Source organism: Epinephelus fuscoguttatus, linkage group LG17 (assembly GCF_011397635.1).
Source record: "Epinephelus fuscoguttatus linkage group LG17, E.fuscoguttatus.final_Chr_v1".
Classification (NCBI taxonomy): domain Eukaryota; kingdom Metazoa; phylum Chordata; class Actinopteri; order Perciformes; family Serranidae; genus Epinephelus; species Epinephelus fuscoguttatus.
The window spans coordinates 15,366,444-15,394,128 of record NC_064768.1 but is presented as its reverse complement, the minus strand read 5'-3'; the positions used below and the strand labels follow the sequence as shown (position 1 = coordinate 15,394,128).

At 41.1% G+C, this 27,685-nt stretch overlaps 1 protein-coding gene across 7 annotated transcripts in view; it reads left to right on the top strand.

The window, feature by feature from the left end:
- Window positions 1–27,685, top strand: part of hivep1 (HIVEP zinc finger 1) — a 69,974-nt gene that overhangs the window by 31,586 nt on the left and 10,703 nt on the right. For all 7 annotated transcript variants that reach the window (XM_049603221.1, XM_049603219.1, XM_049603220.1 and 4 more), the window contains one exon: window positions 23,168–23,221. In XM_049603221.1, the coding sequence (XP_049459178.1) occupies window positions 23,168–23,221 (54 nt within the window). The remainder of the gene's footprint in view (window positions 1–23,167; window positions 23,222–27,685) is intronic.

The following is a 27,685-nucleotide window of genomic DNA, read 5'->3' as shown; positions in this document are numbered from 1 at the left end:
AGCAAGGAACTGATTGAGATAATGAAAATGATTGTTAGTTGCAGCTTTAGTAGTAATTTGGCAGACAGTTTGCAGTGTTTTCAGAGTGCACAGCTTCTCTCTGGGTAGTGACTGTAGGATGATAACATTTGAATGCCTCATGTACAGTTTTTGCACCAGACTTATCTCTGTAAAAAAAAAAAAAAAGTTGTAGGTGATGTATTTCTGTGAGAATGGAATGTTTTGGTTGTTTTTTCTTTGGTTAAATCCTTCCAGAGGGTTGATTTCTGTCTCTGGTGCTAACGCTTCACTGGTTGACGTGCACATGGCTGTCTGTTGTGGCCACTGTCGAGACGTGTCCCTCTGTGTTTACATGCAGCACCAGCCACGTATATACGAGAGCGTGTATGTGCTAAATGAGCTATAAAGGCAGATGGTTGTCTGGCGGCATCCACAGAGAGAGAAACCAGAGAGAGCCTCAGAGCAGCTGCAGGAAAGCCCTGTGGGAGTCTGCAAAGCCGGCCACCGCTCTCTCCAGGCGAGCCGACTGCGCACTGTAACAACACACTGTAACAATACACTGCATGAGAGAAACACACTGTATAGCAAGTGAGGGATAATGTACAGCGAGAGGGTCAGCATTGCGAGATAAACCGACACAGTGATGTCTTGAATCACCCTGAAGGGATAATTTCACCATAATGACCCACTTTCTGTACAGTATCCTGTTTATTGCATGGTTACCTACAGGAGAAATCATAATGTGATGCAAAATAATGATTTTCGAATTATTTTATTGATTTCTTCTGCCATTTTATGATCATAACCATGAATAGCAACGATCTGTAATTCACAGCAGCAGTCTGTCTAGAAGAAAATGTTGGCATCACGAATACCTTACATTTGTATTTTCTATGCATATCATATCAACGTTAGTAAAGTCATGTAATATCTAAGCTGACTGACATCAGCAGGTGAAGGGGATGGTGGATGATGGAGACACCCCCCAAGCTGTAGACCACTGTTCAAGCCCAACACACACACACACACACACAAAAAGAGATTGTTATTTAGCGAGTCATTGCTTTTTTCCCAGCAGCCTTTTAGTCACCAAATGTGGGGGTTCTGTGGCGACCCGTCACTTTTTTCCAGTGGCTTCTTTGGCATGAAACGCAGTTGTTATTTTTTACTGAGACACTGAGATACTGTTTTTCTTCCCGGGATAGTGGCCTGAAAAGTGGTTGTTTTTTTTACAGAGACGTGACTGCTTTTCCTGCTGGGAAATGTCACACTGTAACAGCACACAGTAAGGCAGAAATGCACTGTAACAACACACTGTAACAGCACACTGATTAATCAGTTATCCAACAGCTGCTGCTTGACTAATTAGTCATTTTGGCTTGACACTGTACAGTCTGATAAGAATTGTGTTTGCAGTTTACAATCAAGACAAGACAAAAAGGACATTTGTCTAAATGTGTCTCATGCTGTAAACATGCCTCACATTTCCATGTACAGTACAACTCTTCACATACACTCACATCACAACAGCTTCATTAATATCTCAGCTCCTCCCCTGAGGGGCGAGCAGTGAGCAGTGGGAGGCAGCGGATGGAGGAGTGGCTGACGGTTAAGAGACGAGCCTTGTTCTGCAATCGAAACAGCAGAAAAGGGAGGAGGGAGAGGGAGGAAGAGAATAGGTGAGAGGCAGCCAAGATACAGAAGCTGATCCTGAGCAGGATCCCACTGCTGTTTTGTAACATGATCAATGACCTGGTGTACGTTTTAGATCCTTATTTCCTGTATAGGCTCACTGCCTTTTGTTACACCCACTGCCTCTCACTGCACTCAGCATCATAAGCTCCAGATCTAATTAAGAGTTGTCTTTTTTCCTAGAAGGCTTGGCTGCTGTAATAGTCTCCTCTCCCGTAGCGAGGATGGCGCTGTGATTAGATTCAGAGATATGAGAGCAACATCTGTCAGCCGGATGAAACTTATTGGCCAGAACTGTGTTAGATTCCTCTGATTGGATGCACAGTTGCGTCAGTGCCTCTGAGTTATAAATGTGTCTCTGATGGTAAGTGGTCGTGTTCAGGCTTCTCTGGAATTTTAGCAGCGGTGGGAGAAGAACTCAGATCCTTTACTCATTAAAAGTACCAAAACACTCCAATACAAGTAAAAGTCCTGCAGTTAAAATTCTACTAAAGTAAAAGTACAGAGGTAATATCACAGCATCAAAAGTAAAAGTGCTTGTTCCTCAGAAAATGTCCCCTGGAACTGATACATTATTATACATGAAGCAGTGTTTTACTGTTGCAGCTTTTAATTACTTTATCGACAGTTTAGTGTAGCATTTCCCAATCTAGCGGTTGGAACCCTCAGAAGAGTCACAAGATAAATCTATTGAGATGTGAGATGACAACTGCTACACAATTTATTTTATTTTATTTATTTATTTTTACTTTTTTTTATTTTTTTTGGACTTTTTCCTCTTTGGAGAGCATCTTCTCCTCAAAAAGAAAACTAAAATTGTACAAGCAGCTTATTACGAGTCATTACATTTAGTGTAGGCAGTGGATGATGATATTTTTATATATATATATATATATATATATATATATATATATATATGTGTATGTGTATATATATATATATATATGTGTATATATATATATGTGCGTCACATCACAACCTCTGCAAAATGGCTCATTTCACCCTTGGGATTTCATGCACTTGGTCTGATAACATTTGGAAAGTCTAGAAGGGCAACGAGATTAAGTAATTGTATCCCCATTAAAGTTAGCGGAGCACTAAACTTGAACTAATCTAGCTGGCTCGACCGTCATAAGTCTCTTGTGTGCTTGCTCTGGGGGCCCAATGATGCAGAATGCCGATCAGATGCCGATCATCTGGGTAATTTGATATGCAGCAGTTGAACATTTTTGGCTTCATGAGCTACTGGGCAATTGTCATAGGAATAAATGGGGCCCCAACCCCAACGCTGTATCCAAGTCTCCTTATATGTCCATGATATGGTTGTATGGGTTGAAGGGTTGTTGCTCTATGGTGGAACATCTCACAGATATCTGAAACATGACAAGGAGCCTCAACTGGCCACTGCTTTATTTGTAAGAGGAGCCACTGGTTTACTCTTAAATGTAGCAGAGTTGGAGTTTATAGTAGCAAAGAATGAAAATACTCAAGTTTAGTTTGTACTCAAGTACAAGTATCTCAGAATTGTACTCACATAAATGAACTCAGTGACAGCACTGGTTTCAGGCTGCAGTTTGACATTTTGCTTCAGATTTTTGCCAAAAAATCAGCTCATTTAAGACAAACAAAAGGACATGTGAATGCGGCCTTTGTGTGTGGCTGAATGCGGCTCTGATAGCGACTGTATGCATGAAAGTTTTTTGATGAAGCCAAGTGAAAAGAAGGTTATGATGGGAGCTGTCTGAATGGAGTCTAACTCTGCGATTAAGCTTTGTTATTCATCGTCCCTCCCCGCGTGGTTTTGGATTGGTTTCAGTTTGGTATTTAGAGTATGAAGGGGTCAGCGTGGGCGTCTGGTTGTATGCAGAGAGGATTGAACAGTTTTTGGCAACAAATATGATTTAATTCATGACTATTTTCAAGCTGACTGACTGTGAGGATGTGCGTGATCGTGTGTGTTTGCAGACATCTTTAACCTGATGGACAGCCGGCACACACAGAGGGCAGAGTATTAGAGTTACTAGCTGGATTACTTCATTCAGGCTCTGTTTCATTATCACCAGCTTAGCTGTCATTAACTCAGATGTTCCCACAGGGATGAGGCGGCGTGTCCTCCTCTGCTCTCCACTCAAACACACACTTACAGGGGCAGTGCTTTCTGAGTGATCCCTCCTTAGGTCATTTTAAAGAACTCAGTGACTCAGTGCTTATTTTTGCTTTCAGCCCGCCAACACCAACTTTATGCTGTTGCTTTGGCCGGCCTAATTACAGAGCATGATGTTGATGTTGGAGCTTTTGCCTGTGAAGTATTTATCTTCTGTACCCCGGCAATGACACTGCAAAAACTGCTTGGTCACGCTGTTTGTTGTCTCTGGCCCTGGGTAAATATTTATCTGATTCTCTGAACCTCTTCTGCGGCAGAAATGTAAAACCCTCAGAATTCCCCGTAATGACTAATCCAAAAATAAAGCAGAGGGAGCTTCCTCTTTTCTCCACTACAGTGAGGTGAAATGTACAGGCGAGCGTCACCCAGGGAGATGCGTGTGTCATTTAGCGTCTGGCTAGTTGTGCTTATGTAACACCCATCAGCCTGTCAGCCCTGAGTGGGGTGAATCCCTCCTTTAAATATCGACCGGCCCTTTAAAAAACCCTCCCACAGTGACCTGCGGGCTGTTTCTGACTGAGACCCTGTAGCGTTCTCAGCCTGTCAGTGTCAACATCTCTCTGTCACTCAGTCAGTCCAGAGAGGCACAATTTAATGTTGACTTTAAAAATTCAGCAGTTTTTACAGGCACTTCCACACGCCCACACACAGACCTTAAATGTTCTTTTTTTCCTTTTTTTTGGAGATAGAAAGGAAAACAACATTGCTGCCGGGTGTCTGCGTTTGCCACGGATTTCCTCAGTTAAAGATGAAGAACAGCAGTGACTTCATACATTTTATTTGCTTTAAATAACATTACATTCAGATTAAATTATCAATCAAAGACAGACATTAAAAAATACAAGCAACAAAAAAAGAAAGGAAAATACACATTACATATAAAAACTAATCAGAATATATATTTTTTGCATATTGTTAGGTCTTGTTATAACTTTGGGGGAGACACAAATGAAACAGGGATTTGGAGTTCCTCCATCAAAAAATTTTGAGCATTAAATACTTAGTTTTCTGCATTCTGGTGATGCACCAATTTGTGCATTTTCTGGATCAATTTATGGTGAAAATATCTATAATTTTGTCCAAATATAAGTCCTCTGCCACTTTAATATGTTCATTTAATGTTTTAGCTCATACAAATATGTCTAAAAAAGAAAATCACGCAATTAAAATTTGAATCCAAGGCATAAAATTATGCAGAATTTAAAACTAGGTACTATGTTATATTAAAACAACCCCATCACCCAAATTAATGTTGGCATTGTACATTTCTGCAAACCCTGGATATGTAACATGTAATATGTAACACGTTTTTATGTAGCAGAAATGCAGCCCAATGTTTTTACCAAAAAACAACCAGTTGGTGTTGAACAGTGATCTGCAGCTTGGTAGCCATCTTGCTTCCCGACCACCTCCTGATGCCAAAGTCATTTCATAAGCATGTAATCAGAAACAGTGGTTTACAGAAGGGTACAATGACGACATTCCATTCTGGTGACTGGACTGAAATCAATCAATCAATCAATCAATTTTATTTATAAAGCCCAATATCACAAATCACAGTTTGCCTCACAGGGCTTTACAGCATACAACATTCCTCTGTCCTTTGGACCCTCACAGCGGATAAGGAAAAACTCCCCCCAAAAAAACCCCCTTTAACGGGGGAAAAATGGTAGAAACCTCAGGAAGAGCAACTGAGGAGGGATCCCTCTTCCAGAACGGACAGACGTGCAATAGATGTCGTACAGAACAGATCAGCATAATAAATTAACAGTAATCCGTATGACACAATGAGAGAGAGAGAGAGAGAGAGAGAGAGAGAGAGAGAGAGAGAGAGAGATATGCAGAACAGACGGGAATGACAGTAGCTTACAACAACATTAATGAAAGTAATAATATTATAATTATAGTTCTGGTTACTGTGGTACAATATGCTGAAAATATATTATAGTAGCTGACAGTATACATATGTGACAATAATCATATGTGTATAATAACAGTAGAAGTATGACTAATGATAACAGCAGCAGCAGGAGGCATCTGGCAGGACCACGGCAGCAGCACAACCACACACGTCACGCTGTCCAGGTACCACTGCGATATGAGTTAAGCTGCGAGACAGTGGAGCACAAAGGCTCCGGAGAAGAAACCGAGTTAGTGACATCCAGAATGGCCGACTTAGCAAGATGCAGTAATAGGACATGAGAGATAGTAACTTTATTTATATAGCACCTTTAAAAAAAGAGTTTACAAATTGCTTTGAAAAACCAAACAAAAGCAGACACAGGATACTGAGAGGGCGATGTATCAACAGAAAGACAAACAGTCCTACCAAACATAAGTAAGACAAAACTAAGGTAAATATAGGTAAATAAATATACTATGTTGGAGAAACAGCTTGTAAACAGGTAGTGAAATAATTATATAGAAATATGCACACATGCTAAAAGTTTGCCCGAATAAAATGGTGTACAAAAACATTTTGATTTCAAGCAGGAACTATCTGAGCAAGAATCTGACCAGACATTCAACGCCAAACAAAGTATCTTAAAACCCGTCTGAAGGGAGCCTCAGTCATATGAAGCTCATTGAAGACATAATGAAACTGTACAACTTTAAAGTTGCAAGCTCATTGTTGAGAAGGAACCGAAAGAGAAGCTGTAGGACGAGAGTTGGAAGTCTTTCTCACCCGGTGAGTGAGCTGTTGGGCCAGCAGTTGGCAGGGCACATTAAATTCCTCCCCCTCTGACACAAACACAGAGAGGGAGGGAGAGCGAGAGAGAAGGATCCCCTGGAGGGTGCCAAAGCCGGTTTAAGTGACGTCACCCGGCCTGCTCTGTTTGGGCAGGCCCTCCCTCCCCCCTCTCTCTCTTCCTGGGCCTTACAGGAATTCCCCTCCTCGTCACTTTATTCGGAGGAAACCGCCCCGCACCGCTGCAGAGCCACAGCTGATAGGGCGGAAACGCAGACTTGTGACTGCTTGTGTTGACACTGGAGTGTGTGTGTGCAGTTGTTGTTCTTTCTCCAGCTGCCTTTTGTTCCTGAACAAAAGGAGCTTCATGGTGTTTGTTCCATGAAACATCAGCAGGGTAAGAAGTGAACATTTTGTCCTGTAGTGAAACAGGCAGAGATATGTTGCATTATTTACTATTATGAAGTAGCTGTTTGCTCTGTGCTGAATGAGATGTTAGTGTGTCGCTGGTCAGATTGAGGTCAGACCTGAGTGCAGCTGCAGCTTTGTTTATTTGTGGTGTTTTTTTTAATTGTTAACTTCTACTAAAAATCAACAGCAGAATACCCCTTCTCTTATGAAACTGAATGATACAGGTCTGCTCAGAGTGAAAGACACAGACAGGAAGTGCTGCCACTCACCCGTGGCGCCACGGTAACCAACAACAAGCGAGCAGAGGGACGGTCGAGCCTGAGCGTGTTTTCAAAGTTGTTCTCGACTGTTCAGTTCCTTAAACTGAAGGCAGCGCTGCTCTCAGTAATGGTTTGACAGGAGCTGCGGGACGCCGGGCTGCTCTGTAGCAAACAGACTGACATGTGAGTCCTGGGCTTAATTTGTGATGAAGTTTGGTTTTTATAATCGACTGTTACTGTAAAGCTCTCCACACTCAGAGGCTGTGCAACTGCAGTATTTGTTAGGTGCTTGGCTTTCTGCACAGATGTGTGGGTTTATTAACTGGGATGCAGCTAACTATTATTTTCATCATTGCTGAAACCAGAGCTCAGCGATAACTTTTAAAGTGGTTGTCAGGAAAGCAGGCGTCAGCTTTTGGTTGGCGAAACTGAAAAGATGTCATTCTCAGTTAGCTCATATTTTGAGTAGTTGAGATACTATGCAGTTTTACATCAACTTAGTAATGAATATTTGACTGTAACAAAACAGACCTCTCTGTAGTTTGTGTTTTGTCTGATTCTTTCAGAATTTGAATCTTAAGTGTTTTAAGTTAATGTCTTCACCCTCAATTCCTGGTGTACAAAGTACCAGAAGATGCCTGTGCGCATGCGAGTAAATGTACCAGCACGTGCAGTGTTGTCTGGTTCTGGTTCCAAATGTGACTGCATTATTAAAATATCGCTAATAAGAAAAAGGGGTGGCACGGTGATGCAGTGTTTACCATTGTCACCTCACAGTAAGAGGGTTCTGCATTCAAACCCAGGATGGGGAGCCCTTCTGTGAGGAGTTTGCATGTTCTCCCTGTGTCAGCGTGGGTTTTCTCAGGGTACTCCGGCTTCCTCCCACAGTCCAAAGACATGCAGGTTAACTGGTGACTCTAAATTGTCCGTAGGTGTGAATGGTTGTCTGTCTCTATGTGTCAGCCCTGTGATAGTCTGGTGACCTGTCCAGGGTGTACCCTGCCTCTCACCCAATGTCAGCTGGGATAGGCTCCAGTCCTCCGTGACCACTAACAGGATAAGCGGTTACAATGAATAAATGAATGTAAGAAATATGAACAAATTATTTTGGGGTGCACACATTGGAAAAAAAATGGAGTTTGTGACTGGCTGCTAGTTGCAACAGCAACAGCTTACGTAATGATTTTGCTGGATGAACCCCAAAGATACTCAGTTTAATTGAAACAGAAACAGATGTTGGCAGAACAGTCTCACTTTAAGGTCCATTCAGTATCTGTTCTCTGGCTTTTGATTGAATCACAGGGTCTTCCTCGGCAAGCAGAATTAGCCAATTGTAGAATTTATCTTTTATTTCTTTATTTAATTTCTAATTAGCATCACATGAAAAAAAATGCTCTTACAATAAAACAATTGTGAGCAAATATCACAGGGTATCCATGTCACAATAGTAAAGATATTCAGTTTTATTCACAAAAAAAACCCAAAGGAAAGCAGGAAGTTATTGTTATTTTTAATGTAAATCTGAGATTTTAAACATTGAATTTATAAATTTTCTGTCAATTAACAAATAGATTGAACAATTAATCATTTCAGCTCTAATTAACATGATTAATAAATACAGTCTGAGCTGCATGTGACACCTTCCCTCCCTCCCTCCCTCCCTCCTCTTCCTGCAGCTGACGCACAGAGCTCACTGTATGTGTGCAAAATTTGTTTTTCACACTGAAACGAATGAAACGTGCTTCCTGTCCCACGAGGCCCGTCGACGCGGCGGCCGCCCGTCAGTCACTGAGCTCAGTTAGTTCTGTGTCACAGCACCTCACAACCCAGAGGGGGAACTCGAGACGCTGACGAAGTTTGACGTGCAGCTTGTTTTACTTCCACTTTTTTTTTTTTTTTTTTAGCCTCGGCAAAGAAAGAAAGAAAGAAGTGGGTGTTTGTGTACAGTCGAGGGCTCGCTGCTGAATTTCAATGAGTGTTTTCACGTCTTATCTGAAACTGTTAGGCTCAAACGCTGACAGGAATCTAAACTGAAAAGTTGAGGGCTCAGTCAGGACTTTTTATAGAGCAGTCACTGAAACGATTAGCTGAAAATTAATCATCAGTAGTAACCTTTGAATGTGAGAAGACCAAAGTTTCAGCTTCTTAAATGTGAGGATCAGTAGTATTTCCATTTTCCTTTGATTTATACGTGCTCCACCATAGAGTTACTGATTCTTTCGATCAACATACAAAACATATGAGGAACTTTAAAAATAAGATGCACTGTGAAACATTTAATTACCCAGCAGAGTGTAGAATTAGAGCTGAAATATGCAGATGATGATTTAATTAACTGATCGCTGTAAAATTAATCTGCAACTCCTTTGATAACTGATAGTTTCAGCTACTGTTACGATTTGCTGCTTTTATCTTAAGTTACAGTAAATTGAATAATTTTGGATGGTGGGTAACTGTGATGGCATTTATAATAGGTCTCTTACAAATCAAATGGATGGATTAATTAAGAAAACAACTGTCAGATTAATAAAACATTCAAATCAGTAATAATAATAATGTGATGATATAATATATTTAACCCAATACTCACTGGGACATTTTTTCTGTATTAAATACTTTTGATACTTAAATTTTTATGAGTATACTATTGTAACATTTTTAATTCGGGACTTTTACTTAAAACAGAGTATTTTCTGTGGTACGTGTGGTCGTCATATTTTAATGCTTGGGCAGACACGTCATTATTTCGATGCCAGGGACAGCCTTTTGTGTTGTATCTTGATGCAACAGGTTGGCGGTTAGGTTAAAAGAACTACTTACTTAGAGTTAGGAAAAGATTGTGGTTGACATCAGTTGACTTACATGACAGAACAGCTCAACACTGATTTTTAGTTTCACGCAGGACATGAACACCAGTATCCTGGTTTAAAGTCCTGTGCTTTACAGGATTTACTTCTCTGTTTTATCTGATTGTAAACTGAACATCTTTGGGTTTTGGGCTGTTAGGTCCAACAGTCGTCGTCGTCGTCGTCGTCGTCGTCGTCGTCGTCCTCCGCTTATCCGGGTCCGGGTCCGGGTCGCGGGGACAGCAGCCTCAGCAAAGAAGCCCAGACAGTCCTCTCCCCAGCCATTTCCGTCAGCTCTTCCGCGGGAACACCGAGGCATTCCCAGGCCAGCCGGGTGATGTAATCCCTCCAGCGTGTTCTGGGGCGGCCCCGAGGTCTCCTCCCGGTTGGACATGCCCAAAACACCTCCCAAGGGAGGCGTCCGGAAGGCATCCTTACCAGATGCCCGAACCACCTCAACTAGCTCCTCTCGATGTGGAGGAACAGTGGCTCTACTCCGAGTCCCTCCCAGATGTCTGAGCTCCTCACCCTATCCCTAAGGCTGAGCCCAGCCACCCTGCGGAGGAAACTCATTTCGGCTGCTTGTACTCGCGATCTCATTCTTTCGGTCACTACCCAGAGCTCGTGACCATAGGTGAGGATTGGAACGTAGATCGACCGGTAAATCAAGAGCTTCGCTTTCTGGCTGAGCTCCCTCTTCACCACAACGGACCGGTTAAGCGCCTGCATCACTGCTGATGCCGCCCCAATCCGCCTGTCAATCTCCCACTCCATCCTACCCTCACTCGTGAACAAGATCCCGAGATACTTAAACTCCTCCACCTGAGGTCCAACAGAAGACTCAAAAAACAGCACGCACATCCAGAAATGATAAATGCTAAATTCTGGATGAACAAACAAACAAAAACAGGTCAACAATAAGATAAGCCTGTCTTTTTCATGTCTGATGAAGGGCTGGTGCCTGAAACGTCACAAGTGGTGATACGATTAAAATTTCCAAAAGGAGCAGTTCCTGATGTGCAAGCCTGTTTTTGTATTTCTGTAACGTCGAACAAAAGAAGCATTTTGATTATGTAATTTTGGATTCTATAAAAGTGTTGGTGTTTTTGCTTTTGTTTTTTAAATTCATCGACTAAATCAGTGTTTCCAAACCATTTTGGCTCATGACCCCTTAAAGCAAAGCTCTCCTAATCAGTTGCATATGTCGACTGATTGTGATGAGTTAACGCAAAATGGTTTATTTCCCTTGTTGTGTTTAAATTATGCTAAAATAATCAGGGCTGATGCCTTCTGCTCTGCTGGTCAGTTAGTTGGTCGATGTGCGCTAGTCTGACCACATTCTCATTGGTTGGACAATTGCTGGTGTTACTTTCAAAGTGTTTCTTCCTCCAGGCACTCTAGTGAAAATGCCAAACTGGGCACAGCATTATTTTCAACTGAGATGCTTTGTTTGTGTTTGGTTGCTATGAAACAGAACATCCACTGAAGTGAAAATGCCAGCACAAGGTAGAGTACTTGCTCTGGATGAAGCAAAGGCTGAAGCACGTAGGCAGGGAGGACGGTCCCGCCGACCTGAGCAGGTTCAGTATTAGTTTCCGCTCCAGCACTGCTGTTCTGCACATGTAAATGATGTGACGGTTGGTCTTTGTGGTATTTGTCCCACCTCTTCGTCACTATGATTGGATGGATGAAAAGTAAGAGTGATGAGCGTCTGAAGCATTTTATTCAAACATCTTTCAACCCTCAAAACCACTCCATGCAGAATAGATGCTCACGCCTCATCACACCACTGGCATTAGTACTGTAGTGTAGGACCCTTAGGTCCCACTGCAACAATAGCATCAGGAAAACAAAAATTGCACTGTAGTTGATTTAGTTAATCTTGAGATAACATCCATATATTTTTCCCCTTCGACCAATTGATTGGTCAGAGATTAGGTAGAATTTCAGTCAACCACGATTTTCTTTTGACTACATAAATTAACCAGGTAATTTGTAAGGAAAAAAATCCCTAAAAATTAAATAAAAAATCCAAATGAAAGAGCAGGATTGTGTGTATTAAAAATATTTTTTCTGCTTTAATGTCCACTTAAAACCCCCTCACACTGAATTTTTGACCTCTGTGCTGGTTAATGGAAAAACACTTGAGATGAATCGATAATGAAAATAAATGTTAGTTGCAGATTCTTCTGGGCAGCTTGTGATTTATTTTACTACATCCTAAATAAAAACAAGCTTTACAGGCTTCACACCTTCCATGATTTGTGACTGCGAGGGAAGGAAATCATTATTTAGTGTTTCTTGGCGTCACTGCTCTGTATTGTGTTTGGAGTCTGGCTCTTTATGGTCTATTTTGGTGCAGGCAGATCTTTTTTTTTGTTGGTGGGGGTTAAATCTGTGTGTGTGGTCTGAAAAAGATGGAAGAGGTTATATTAACATTCACATTCATCCCCGCCTGCACCATTAACCCCCCCCCACCCCACACACACACACACACATGCACACACTTCTCTACCCACCCAGTAGAGTTCTCGTTATATCAATTTTTCACAAGGGTGCCCACGCAGTCCCAATAATCAGTGGCCTCCAGTCTGCTGCTTCTTCCACCTACAGTTTCCTGCGGGGGCAGCAGTACTGTACAGCTACCAAACCACTGTCTTTGTCTGTGTGATCAATATTTCATTTGTTGACTGGGTGTTTGCAGCTTCGTCACGAATTATTACAAGGGAAGGAAGTAATGACTTCGCCTCCAAACATGTCCTCTAATTATTGTTGTTATTATTATTATTGTAGAAAATGGGACAGAAACTCAAACAAATCCACATTTCTGCGTATAATTGCACAGCTTGTGTTTCTGTACAGCATCCCTCCCTGTTTTTATAGGCATGCATTATTAAAAGGCTGCCTGCCCAAAGCTCTGGTTAAGGCGATGTTTTTTTAACTCATACCTGCCCTGGCTCTGTCATTTCCATTCAACATGCTGCTCATACACAACCTCCACCGCGATGCTTAGCAGTCAGCAGCTGGTCTCCACCCTGCAAAGAGAGCAGGACTTTGCGTCACTGTTTTATGTCGAGTGTTTTTAAGATGCATCAAACCGTCTTCTTCTTCTGCTCTGCATGTTGCTCTTTATTTTTTGAAATGTTTCACTCCAGTGCAGATAGGATACCTGTGTGTGCCTTACTTTAATATAATCATGTTTTTCTTGCATTGTGAAATGTTGCCTGAACAAAAGCAGCTCCAAGAGAACATGTCAATAAAATGTGTTTAAATCAGAAACTCTCTGATCAAACAATGAAAAACAAGATGACAAGACATTCAGTGTTATCTTTTTTAGTAATTGAAATTTTTGTATTAAATTTTCCAATAGATAAACAACATAATGCAACAAAAGAAATCATACTACAGTGAATGAATAAAGAACAAGTAACAAACAGAATAAAGCAAAAATCAGCCTAAAAGTTAAATGTACAACAAAAAAGGAAGAAAAACAAAACAGACAACCTAAATGAAAATGTGCTTCTTCATTTATGCTTCATTAAAAGTAGGAATATTTTCATTCTGTTATGTTACTTTTAAACTGCATACATTAAAAAATGAGACCAGACTTCATATAACTTCCCTGATAATTATTATCCTTGCGATTAAAGATTCAAAAGCGTCGATTAGGGCCGCCCCCTGAAAGTTGGACATTTGAATCATCAGTCAGTGACCCCTCAGTCGACTGAGATTCCTTCAAGTCTAGCAGTCATGTTTAATTTATTTATTTGTCAGTCAGTGTACAGTGCACTTCTGGGGACATTTTGGTCCCCACATTTAGCAACAGAGTGAGCACTTAATGTTTACACGTCGCTCTTACGTAAAGCAGCTGTGGACACAGAGGCAGCTGCCCAGGGTCGGCGAGGCTTTGCCCAGTCAGGCTCTGAGACAACGTTATCTTCTCTCCTCTGCTTGGAAGTGGTTAATTTACACATCAAAGCAACCAACTACACGGTCTCTGGTTTTTGTTTGATAGCTAGTGTTGGTAAAAAAAATGTTGTTGCACATTTCAGTTTTATTGTCAGCATAGTTGGCTGGTTTACTGTACTATAGGAATGATAGTTTGTGATTGGATAGACCTGATGGTCGGAGAGACCTGTCTCATGATAAGATGACTGACAGAAAAAAAAATCTCCAACTCTTATGACAATCAGTTATTTTTTTAAGTAATGTATCATGCAAATATGCCAAGCATTTGCTGGATTCAGTTTGTCTGCTTTTCTGTTTTTATAAACTCAAGATGTTTTGGACTAAACAAAGACATGTAAAGATATTTGAACTTAAGGAGATTAAGAGAGGCATTTTTCATTATTATGTAACATTTTATTCATAATGTTCAAAGTGATGTCTCTAAATGAGATGTTTCCTTTCATACAAAAGGTTCAAAACCTAAAGATATTCCCTGTGCAACACCACAGAGTCCTTCATCAGGTCAGGTATCTGCAGATACCCAATACCTGCAAAATAGTTGATTTGTAGGTGTTATTTTGTCTTAATTTAATTTCCTGGTTAGGTTCTGGGTGAAAGAATAAGAACATGGGGGTTGGATTGTGGGTGTTGGATGATAAGGTTTGTAATGAAATAAGAATTAATAGAATGTTTTAATGTTTTAATCCTCTGCTGAGTGTGTGTCAGCTCTGTCTTTTGCACCAGCTGGAATATGAGAGTTGCGTCAATCAGGTGTGGTTAGGGTCTGTGGGGTGGGTACGATGCACTTCCCGGTTACGTACGTACATTATTCACATTTTCTTGGCCTTAGTCACGCTGTTTAAATAGCCTAACTTGGCTACGTATATGGAAGCTGTTCATAAGAGGTGAAACCAGCTACAAACAAACTGTGTTCAGCCATTTTACTGTTGAGATATTTTTGCTGTTTGAAAATTACAGTTAGAAAGCTGATATAAATGTGTTTTTCCTACTCTGTTTGCTCATAAATACAATTTATAACAAAAACAGTTACGCATTAATCAATTATCAAAATGTCCTTGTTTGAGCACTATGAGCACATTTCAGTAGTTTTGTGGCTCCATGCTCGTCTCTATGTGCGCCTCGCCTCATTCTCCATCTTTCATCCTCCCTATCTCTGTCCTTTTGTGTCGATTAGAGTTGATAGAGCGAGCCACTCCAGCTCTCAGTCCGACTAATGTGAGGAAGGAGAGGGAGGGAAGTCACTTTGCGCTCTCCTCTAAGCCAGCTGATGATGATGGACTGCAGGGTAATGGGACACTCTGGGTATGGCGGCGGGAGGGAGGGGGGGGGGGATTCCTCTGTTCTGCATCATCGTCTGAGCACTTCCTGTTCTTTCAGTCATTGCTTTCAGACCGGTTCATCTCCCTCAAGGCCGTCTCTTTGTACGGGCGTGTCCACGAAGATAAAGAATGTGTCAGATGCTGACAGTAACCCTTATGGCCACTTATTGCACGGGTCAGCTGCTGAGGGCTGCAGAAACGCTGCGTCTCCTCCGCAGGCCGCAGGAAGAAAAAAGCTGAGATAGGATCAACAGACTTCCCTGTAAAAGATGACAGGGAATTCTGCGGCGCTCGTGCATCGCCCAGCTGTTGTTGTGACTATTATAGGAGGAGACGTCCTGGTGTAATAAGAGAGCTATGGTCATATGATTGCATTTTGTTTCAGTGAGTGACACTGATGTGGACCCACAGTCAAAGGAAAGGAAATATTTTTAGATCTGTTGTATGAAACTGTAATACAAAAGAACAAAGAAGTCAACAGTAATCTGCATAATACTTAAAAGGTTCAGTTTACTGCCATATAAGACAAAGAACAGTGAATCATTGCATCTGAACCAGCAGGATCTTGCTTCAGAAATAACTTAAACAAAAACTGTTGGAAATTTCTGTGGAGTTAGGCTGGTGTTACATCAGATGACTTTTCAAGTGACTGTGATTTTCACTGTCACAGACAAGTTTTCAGTGTGGGAATAAAATCACGAGTTTTACCTCTGTTGGTGCACGCTCTCATGATCTCAACTGTTTGGTGTAAGGTGGTCAGAAAACTTAGTCCGAGATGTCTTAAGTCAGTCTCTTTAGTGCCTTACCGTTCCAGCAAAGTCAAAGATGCTTAATATTATCATAAGTTTTAGTCCTGGCTCGTAAACAGTGAAGAATAGCTGCGCTCTCTCCAGCACCAAATTAGAAGCAGCAAACCAGGTAGACAGTAAACATGGATGGGACTCTGGGAAGGCGCAACAATGTGAATAAGTCTCAGTTCTCTAATACTGTTCTTAGAGTGTTATATGTTGTCTTCTGAGTTCTTGTTTTGTCTTAGCAAAGGTTAATCAAGTTATTATTATACAAAACCAACTAAAGCATTTAATTTCTGCTAGAGTAATTACTGTAAATATAATCGAGATGTCCGAATTGTTAACCATGAATTTTATGTCTATTAATTATTATTATCCAAACTAGTTGCCTCTGCTCTACTGTAGAGGGCTGCAGTTAACTATTATTTTCCTTATTGATTAAGCTGCTGTGCTGCACAATGTCAGGAGCGAGGTAAAGTCACACTCAAGGTCATTTTTGTCCAACCAGCAGTATGAAACCCAAAGAGTTTGCTATCACATAGGACAAAGAAAAGCCTGTCACAGTGTGGAAGCTTGGGATATGTGTTCTCTGCTTGAAAAAATACTGAAACAATTGATGAAATGTCAAAATAGTTTCTGATGAATCGACTTGTACATTTAAGTTTCCATCCGCTTGTGTTTACTGGAAAATGTCTTCGCTAGTAATCAATGTGAGAATGCATCAGCCACTGCGAGGGTGTGTTTGATGCACTTGCACACAGCCGGGCGTGTACAGCAGGCTGGTGGAGGTGCTCGAGTTACATAATCTCCATCTCCCTCCCGCACAGTGACGGGGAAGAAGGGGGCAGCTGCCGACTCCCATCTCGTCATCCTCAGCTTGCTGAGGCATCTCTTCCTCCTCTTCCTCTCCAAACACTGCGTTTGTTTGTGTGCAGTCCACATCCAGCTGGCAGTGCACCCAGACATCAACCTGCTATCGCTGTATGTCTGTGTGTATCGACAGCTTGCTCCACACTAACAGGTACATGACTTCAACCTTTAACACTTACAGCGCCGTTTGTCCTAAAACGGGGGAATGAAGTGACTTGCTGCTGCGCTTCATCATCGCTGGTGGACGCCCATCTGCCCACACACGGTGGTCCACTGGCATTGTTCAGGCTTGTTGCTGGTGTACTGGCGTAGTGTCACGCATACTGATGACACCTCAACCCTCACAGATGCTGTTTTTGCAAAACAACTTGTCCCCCTCCCCTCAAACATATATCTTTGATGCTAGCAGGGAAAGCTGGAGCCAAGCCGCCAGGGCCGTCTGAAACACGTGGACGCTGTGCATATGGACTCTGTGAAAAGCTGCCATTGATGGCTGCCATTTGGCATGTTGAGGCCCAGCAGGGCAGGCTGTTGAGCAAAATATGAATGTGTTACAAGCTGGCACCGGCCGGGGGGTGGGGGGGTGGGGGGTGGGGCCTGGTGGGTATTTGTTGGCCAACAGGCAGACGGGGGCTCTCGGGGTGGGAGGGGGCTCCAGTGCCAGGGAGATGCAGTTGTGCTGCTGCTCCATGTGGGTTGAAGTTGCCACTTATCTGCAATGTAATGTTATTCATTAGACAGGCAGGGGTCCACTTCCACACACAAGTTTGGTTTATTAGATCCATTTTCCAGGGGTGGGTTGGCGCTCCAGCTCATTAGCATGTGTTTGTATCCGTGGCTATGTCCTCACTAATAATTGTCTGTCAGACGCCTTAATGGAGCTGCGATGAACTTCCCCTCCCACTGAGCGACCCCCCCCTCGGCCACAGCTGATGGGTTGTAAATTCACATCAGGTGGGCAGCAGGATCTAGAAATGTGCACGTTTCCTGTGCTGGTGACGTCACTTTGCACCTCGGGGCGCGAATAATCACATTTCCCACTCGTCTTCAACAGTGCAGAGAGAGGAGTGGGCTGGAAGATGCAGCAAGCCAGGGGGTTTGCATTAAAGATTCGTGGTTGTCATGACAGCGACCACAGAGGAGACACTGACTCCCTCGCCTACAAACTCCTGCTTAATTGACATGTACCCACCCACTCCGGCCCCTCCCAGCCCGATCCTCGCACAAATGTCACGTTGCACGGATCAAAGATCACGAGTCGGCCACCTTGAGACTGAACCTTGATCTGCATTTCAGATTTTGTCTGTTGCGCTGTTGTTAAGCAGCACTGCATCAGGAGAGAGGGGTCAGGTAGATGAGGGAGGGAAACATGAGTAAACAAGATGAAGATCAGTCTCTTTTATGATTTGACAGAGATGTAATGTTACAGCCACATGTTTAAGTTACAACTACGGAGTGTATTGACTCATAAATGACTAAATTATTAAAGAGATGCTTCACATGCTTTTGCTTACAGCCTACTGAAGCATAATAAACCTCTCAGGCAAGTGGTTCAGTGTGCTCTGCAGATTCTTGGTCATTTTTAGGGCTTTCCCAAATACCAAATTTGGTGCAATAAAACTTAAGTGAAAAATATCAATCAATCAATCAATCTATCATTTATTTGTCGTAAAACTAATTCTCCATGTTTCTGGGTGGTTTTCATAACCCATGGTTCCTGGTTGTGGAATGATTTTAACTGTCCACACATCCCGACCTCAACAAGACAGCTGCATGATCACTCCTCCCACAACGCAGGCAGCGACTCCCCTTTGCAGCCGCTTCTGTACAGTGTGTACCAGTGATCCACAGCAGGAGCAGGACAGCACCTCTTGTTCCCACCATCACACATAAGAACATTTTTTAAACACCAGTTTTGAGTTGACGCACCTAAAATAATGTGACAGTAGAGCTACTTCAGCCCTTTTTACGCAGAGGTCGTGCACTAGGGCTGCTAAGAAGTCCCTTCATCATGTTGCCTTTGCATTTTTACACAGAGCCAAACAACAGCAGCATCATGCTGTCCCAGTGTGTCATTTTAAACAGCATGCTGACACCTCAAAAGCAAAAAAGGCATGATGGGCGTGATATGTATAACAACAGCGTTGGCCTGTAGTGTGACATATTGTTGTTTCCCCAACTGGCAGACATCTTTGTCTGTTGTGCCTCTTTTTTGAGTTAGCTGCTAACTGCTATCAGCTGCTTTTTAAACCTGCTGGCAGTGGGTCCCACGCACAACGCATCACTAAAACGTCACGCTTGTCACGTCCACGATCCTGTCCTGTCAGCTGTCTCTCACAGACACAGACACTGTTATTTCCTCCCTTGCCGGCTTTAAGGCGTGACAACTCTGCTTCCCATTCCGCAATCAGACTTTTTTTTATAGAACAGCGAGGCGGAACAACAATGCGAAATTCCCACCTTGAACAGGCAGTGTAAAAGGGGCTTGTTGGCATGCAGGTCGCAGTAACATTAGCCATAATAGTTAGAAAAAAGAATACTTTGCAAGACCACTCTGCTGTTACTTACAGTTTTCAAGTGATTTGTTAAGGTGGCTGTAGATTTGTGATATGGAAGTTTCCTTTGGCAAATCTGGCACTCAAACTTTTTGGGGTCATCTTTGTGAATTTGTAAACCACACCAGATGTTTGACTTTTTTAACATAATGCTAGCATATCTGTAAGCCTGCCATGTGTGGTCTAACTGTCGTAGTGACAAAACTAGGCCTATCACTAAGTTAATATGTCCTTGCTTAAGAATATTTAATTATTCATGTTGATGCATAACGAATTATGTTGGATATCTATTTCTTAATTTATGGCCTATTTAGGATAAGGATTTGGACATAAGTTACCATGGCAACTATCCAAGCTTTAAAGCATTCACTAAGCCATGTAAATTTTTTGTGCCATTTATTGGTTGGAAGGAGCTCTAACAAAAAGATTTACAGTGTGACTTGTCTGCAGAATGTTAAGCACAGTATTCCTAAGTTTTGTCTAAGACCACACTTGTAAACAGTTTAGCTATAAGTGGGACCGTCTTTGTGTTTAGTGCCCTCAAACTGTGTTTGCCTCAAATTTCGTGGTCATGTTTTCATCAGAGCGCTCTGGTTTTCATCAACAGCAACATGCAAAACATTTGTGTACATTCCTCTTATTGTTTCCCACGTGGTCAAAGAGTAATTACACGAATTTCATATGGCATCTCGAAGCGTCCGCAGTAAAATATGCAGCGTAACATCACCCAGACCACTTCAGCAACCCCAACAGCCATAATAACGGAAATATGAACGACCCTATAATCATTTCCTGCTGTCTTAATAACTCGGGCACTGTGCATGGAATATTTTTTTTATCCTTTTTTTTTTTTTGGGCTGCCTTGTCCCTTTCCACTGATTTGGGTGTTTCCTGTTCTTTTCCATGCTCCAGAGCTTCGCTCCATGGGTGTCATTCAGCGTGAGGGGTCCTCTTTGTGGCTTGTTATGTAAGAAATGCAATCCGATCCATAATAGCTTACACTCTGGTCTCCTACCATACACAACCACTAATAAGATTTTTGTTGGGCAGTAATCACTTGCGCCTCGGTTTGCCAGTGCGGTCTAATACGAGACATATGTATCAAGCTGTGCAAACAATGAAGCATATGCTCGCAAAAAAATCTACCTCCAAATCTTCTAACCACTTAAATAAGCATTTATTATCTCAAATTGGTTTTTGCAATAACAGACATTTACTTGAGGAAGCTGTGAGGTCGAGTCGTGGTAACCCGTGAGGGAAGCTTCGGGATCCTCTCTCTGTCACTGCCAGGAAAACCCAACCTACCTGATTCTTTTTATAGGAGGGCGTTCACATGATCATTTATATGCAGAAAGACACACATACCTTACCGTCAAAGACATAAACAAACACCCTCTCTCTCCTCATGAGCCTCAGTTGCTGTGATTCTGCTGGCAGGGTGCCTTTGTTTTGCTCCACGGCAGCACAGGGAGGGGTGGGGATGCATTATGTAATCTGTGGCGTGTGCCTGGGATGCAGAGAGAGAGAGATGGAGAAGGGTGTGACTGTAGTAACACACACAGACACACAAACACACACACATATGATGACATAATCTACTGACCTCTTCTGTGGCCCACTCATGTCCACCCCCTCCTCTGAGTATTCCCGGCACCGCGCTGTGATTTTTGGGAACCACAGATGAACATCCTCTTTCACCCTCCATTAACGTTTGTGCAATCTAGGACAAAATTGTTACTATTGGTCCTCGAGGACTCGTCGTGTACTGTAATGTCATATGCAGGGCACAGAAGCCACAGAGGGTTTATTTTTCCATCTAGTTTCCATGGTCATGGGAGGCGGAAACATGCCAGGCTTCTCCAGTAATTGCCCATTTTCTTCTGCGGTCAGTGTCAGTGTGTTGCACACACAGTTGCACTTAAACATGTAGAAGGCACATTGTTTTTATTTTTACTGATTTACACAAAAAAGCAGATTGGTTTAAACTACAACCCTGATTCCAAAATAGTTGGGACGCTGTGTAAAATGTAAAATAAAGTAAGAATCCAAAGATTTTCAAATCAATTTCGACCTCTGTTCAATGGAAAACAGTTGAGAGGCAAGATATTTAATGTTTAAACTGAAAAACTTTATTATTTTTTTCTAAATATACACTCATTCTTAATTTGATCTCTGCAACCTTTTCCTGTAACAATGCTGAGTAAGTGTTTGGGAAAGTTTTGAAAGCAAAATTTCTTTCTCAAGACTCACCAGTGGGCCCCCCAAAATCTCCAAGATTTAACGACTGTGTGGAGGAAGGAACACTGTGAGGGATTAGTTTCTTCATACAGGAAGTGTCCTGAGGCTGGCATTGCAAACAAGGGCCTCTCCAAATATTAAATAAATTTCAGTTAGCAGGCTTTTTTTCTCCCTGTGTCATTATACTTTATTGCACGCAATGTTTATGGGTAGAAATGTTACCTTTTCATTATCAGGGTTTTACTGAGGTAATACCAGTATCTGGTCTAAATTTCATGTGAATAGCTGCATTGGGAAAAAAAAAGTTTTTATTTATGTTTTACACGGCATCCCAACTTATGTGGAATCAGGGTTGTAATTTTTCATGTTGTTAAATGCTTTTGCACATAAGAAACTGATTACTGCAGTTTACAGTAAACAAAATTGTCTTGTGGTGAGCAGAATATGTTTCACAGAACAAAAAGTAAATATACGCAAATGCAAAAAAGCTGCTGGATTTCCTCAAACAAAAAGTGATTAAAAAAGGTGTTAAACTAGAGTTTGCAATGTAAATATTTCTTATATCGAGGGAATTGTATTATTCATAAACAGAACAGTTTTTTTAAACCAAAGAGATACTGTGCCCTCAAACCACCGCTTCACGTGTGTCCCCCCAGTATTGAAACAAAGCCCACGCCACTGATGACAGCACTAAGAGATACATGCGTTAAACTAATGAGCCTTGGACGTGCATGTATGTACACACACTCCCACAGCCTGTGGTAGTGACCCTGCAGGAGCCTCTCCTCCACTGCGTACAACCCATTCACGCCACGCTGAGCCAGCGTATGTAATTAATATTGATTACAGTAACACACGGTAAACACTGCGCCACCTCCCACACATCCATATGGTTTATACAGAAACAGGTTCTTCACCTGATGCATTGTGGGTGAGGACTGTGACGTATAGAGGAAGGTCCCCGAGGGGTGTAAATGCTCTTTAAATATGCAGATTGATCAGTGGGTGACTGCTCGCTCTGTGATAATGAGAGTGAACTCACCGCGCTGACTTGTTTGCAAACTTAACCTGTGTATCATACATACTCTCACTGGTATTTCTGTAAGTGGGTGTGCTTGCGTGGTTGTGTTATTGTGTGTGCACACAATCCCCGGCTCATAATTACAGTAGTTTCCATAACGGAATAGTGCACTCTCTCTGAGCTATGGAAGAATATCTGTTTTTCATTTGAAAGACCTTCATCGTGCTGCAGCCGTGTGGGAAGCATCCCCAGTATCATTAGTTACATTCTGCACTGCCTGCGCTGTGTAGCAAGAATCTGTGTGCATCTGTGCTGAAAAAGCTTTCTGTTCTTGTCTTACAGATAAAATCGAGGAGGCGCAGAAAGAACTTAAAGACCCCAAAGGCTCACAGAAAGGTAAGAGATGTTTTATCAAGACCCTGAATGAAAAGTTAATACTTTTTTTTTTTTTTTTAAGAAGAAATAGGTGAAATGTTTTCTCTTTTATTTAAATGGAAGTTTGTTTGAGTAGGGTTTCGTTCTTGTTCAACACCTGGTAGTTTAAAATGAACAGTTTAACCTAGAATGGGTTTCTCACTAAATGCACAAAATAAATGTAATTTACAAATGTTAATGATTTTATCCCTGCAGTATTGGTTTATTGGAATTTTGATAATTTATTTTTTTAAATTGAACTTCATTATTGATTTTTATGTCCTTTATTTACCAGTGAGTGAAGTTAAAGAATAATATTGACTATGAATACTTTTTGTAATAAAAAAGTTTTATTTAGCTTCTACATACCTGAGTAAATATTTTAACAGTAGCAGGGTTTTAGGTTTGTGGTGGTACAAACTTTGTTTTAAATATCTTAATGTGCTCTTTTGTTTTAGCAGTGACCTGTCATAATTCTAAATTTTAATTCACATTCTGCAGAAAGTTAAATGATTACACTGCAGTTAAATTATTTTCATCACAGAAATAAATCTTTATCCAGAAAATTGGAAAAATCGTAACATTTCAAGCCTTAATCATTTGAGAAAATCTTCTTGTAAATTAAAGTTGATGTATACACACACAGTGATCTTTGAAGAACCTAGTATTGCAGTACAACTACAGCAGCGCCATTGTGACACACATAAGGAACATTTTTCTGTTGTTAAGTGAGTTGTTATGTAACTGCATTCAAGAGAAGAATAGAAAAGTCAGTTTGTTTGAGCCGAGGCAGCTTCGTGGTTTCTGTCAAAGCTGATCTTAAGTCATGGCTGCAGCATTGTCCTTTTAAAAAAACAAACATCCAGCTTATTTGCAGGACATGCAATCTTTGATTGAATCATCCACTGTAATTGAGGCTGGGTGGAGACGCTAAATAGAAAGAGAACAAATAAGAATATCTCAATCCCCCGCTCAAAGTACAGGAGGTACTAATGTCCATGTCAGAGGTTAATCCCTCTGACAACCGCCTTTTAAAGGAAGTTAATTCTGTCAGAAGCTCTTTCACACTTTATCATTAAGGCACGACCTTATTTTACAATAATTAAAACCACAACCTTCATGTAGTGATATAATAGTTAGAGAATGGAGGCAAATAATATCAAGCAGAATTTTCTGATTGGATGATTTTTATTTTTATCCGATGATCGCCTAAACAACTGTTTTTAACAATAAAAGTTGCAGCTGAAGAAAGACAGTGACAAATGTTTGTTTGTGAAGTGCCTTTTTTATGATGGAAAAGTTGTGGTGAATCATGGAATCTATTTTGCAGACTAGTTGTGGGTAGGAAGAGCTAATCCTTTTCCCATGTCCTTCAGCAGCAGTTGATACAAATCTGTTCCTCTGTCAGGCCAGTCATTAAAAAATCACAGGGTTTGCTTTGAGAGCGTGTTACATTGGGTTGTGTGCCGCTTTAAAATGGTTGCATGTTTGCGTGGAGAATGGATTAACTTATGTAAAGACAAGGCGTTCCTCAATCTAATTATACTAGAGACCTTGAAGGAACCCTGACCTCATCTTGGGAAATACCTACACAAGCCAGGAAACTGTGACAGGGCACTGCTAACCTTATGCAACATGTCCTTAAACACACACGCATGAATCACTGTGGCAGAGCCAACTAGACAAATTATGGGACACCATGGTATGGGTGCGCCCTTTTCAAAACAGCACTGCTTTATTGTTTGAATGCAGTTTCAAAAGCACTTACATTCCCCGATCAGCCGAGCCTCCGTACATCGACAATCTTATGTAATGAAGCGTGGGCCTTTGTGGTGTTAATCACACAGCAAATAAATAAAAGGGTGACGTGTCTAAATTATAAAATATGCCCCCATCTAATTTCAACACAAAAGTTATTAAAAAAAAATTATAAAAATAAAAAGTAAAGGTGTTCAGCTTCTGTAAAAGCTTTTCAGAAATTCAATGTGGAAGATTATGCTCTTTATCTTTTGAACACTTAAACAGCTGTCGAGTACAAGATTTTGTCTTATGTAACACTTATGGATGCTATATATCAATTATGTAATTGCACTGCAGTATAATTATTCGGTATGTTCATCAGCATTAAATTGCAGGTTTCAAGAACGACTGAATGGCTCTATAAGGAAACAGTTCAAACAAGAATAATAGCTTTGATTCAGTCTGAAAGTTCAACACTGTAAACCATACACAGCTGATAGAGCACAGAATCATTCAACTTGAATATGCTTAAAGCTTTAGTTGGTAACTTTTATAACAATAAAGTTTTTTTAATCATATTTACTGAAACTGTCACCATTATCCACACAGTAGGAGCCCACATGACACATATTTGTTTTCAATATAAAAGAAACATAAAATGATGTGAAACTCTGAGCTGACTCTGAGCTTTAGTGCCACACTTCAAAGTGATAATTTAATAGAAGTGGTTAAATTTTAACCACTTGGCTGCTGTGCACTGCACACCAGTGGTGCCGAGTGGGAACTAAATTAGATGGTGGCGCTGATTATTGGCAGTTACTACTGATTCAGCATCCCGGAGGTGGGACAACGTTGCTGCAGAAAGATTGTGACCACCCTCTGGTCTCACCCCATAAAGCTCTGGTGAGTAAGCAACTTAATTTTGATCCACAAACCCCCTGTAGCATTGTTAACTATGTTAGCACCACAAGCAGTTCTGGCACTGCTAACAGAGCTAACAGTGATGCTAAAGGGGGTTTGTGGCTCAAAATTTAGCCACTTACCCAGTGGGGCAACCTGGGGGGAGATTGGAGGGCGGGCACAATGTTCCTGCAGCAATGTTGTCCCACCACACTACTGTCACTGGTGGTAGTTGTGAATGATCAGTGCCACCATCTAACTTAGCTCCCACCCAACACCACTGGTGTGCAGTGCACAGCTGCCAAGGCTAAGTTAGCCAATCAGTGTAGACCAGCGGGCAGGGAGTGGAAACTATGTTTCTGCATGTTAACATGGCTAGGCAGTTGTCTGTCTCCCACCAGTTCCAGATGGTGGGCAGTGCAGTACACTGAAGGGTAGCAAAATTAACCCAATGACCAGCATGCATAACCAGTCAAAAATATTCTATTTAACTGTTTAATGGTCAATTATTGAAATCCCTTGAAAAAAAAAAAAAATCATATTCCTCTGCCTCTAATGGCAGAACTGTTTATATTGGCCTACTGCATATGGCTGAAAACAACAATCTGAGCCAAGGAGTCTCAAACACAGCTGTCATCATGTCAATCACTCCTCATGAACTGTAGTCAAACTGTCAAACTAGGCAGCACTGATCAAATATGAATTAAGATTGTGTTACTGCATTGCGTATCTCTTGCCTCAAATGGTTTTAGTGTGCTGTTTAGCAATAAAATGAGAATGCTGGTCCAACCAGAGGGCAGTGCTTCGTTTCAGCTCGACTGATTCCGACATGTTGGCCACAAACGTTCACATTTTACAGCTAAACAGTACACTAAAAAATGTATCTGAAAACAGTTATGGTGAGAAATAGGCAGTGCAGTAACAGAATCTTGGTTATTTGAACAGTGCTGCCGAGTTTGACAGTTTAACTGAAGTTCACAAGAAGTGATTGAGATGATTGACAGCTGAGTTAGGGACTCCTTGGCTCTGATTGGTTGTTTTCCCTGTGCTGCAGTAGACTGTAGCAAATACGAAGAGAAGGAGAGACATGATTTCTTTTCACAGATTATTGTCTCATGTTGTACTGTTTGAATATAGTGACAGTTTCAGGAAATATGGCAAAAAAAAATATATGTTGATAAAAGCATCCAACTAAAGCTTTAAACATATTTAAGTTTTCACAATAGCAATTAATAAAGGTTGTCTAATTCAATGATACTACTACTACATATATAAAAATAATTCAAAATACTGTAGTTCTACGGTAGTTAACAGTACTTGTTTGCTTTTTTGGCTAAAGAAAGTAATATTATCTCTGCAGAGAAATGTTGTAAAGCAACTGTGACTAATTAATGAGAAGAATTGTAATTAGATTTTATAATTGATCAGTTGGTGTTTATCAATGTGTGTTGAATATCGAAGATAAAATAACTTGTTCATTTATTATTGGGGAGAAAAATATTTCTTCCACGTGCTTAACTGTAAATGCAAACTAGGAATGAAAATTTGATTAAATATAACTGATATTAAAATGTCTGTTATGTAAAAAAACAACAACAACAACAAAAAAAAAAAACACAAGGCCAAGTGCCATAGCTTTAGTTTTTGATGGGCTCCCCTGTCTCCACAATTTTACTAATTTGGAAAAAGGCAGTATGACTAAATGTCTAAAAATTTTGACCTCTAAATTAAATACGATATGCTGGAAATTATCTGCAGTCTATTTTTTATTTAAATGCTATTAGTTTCATAAGCCAATAATGACAC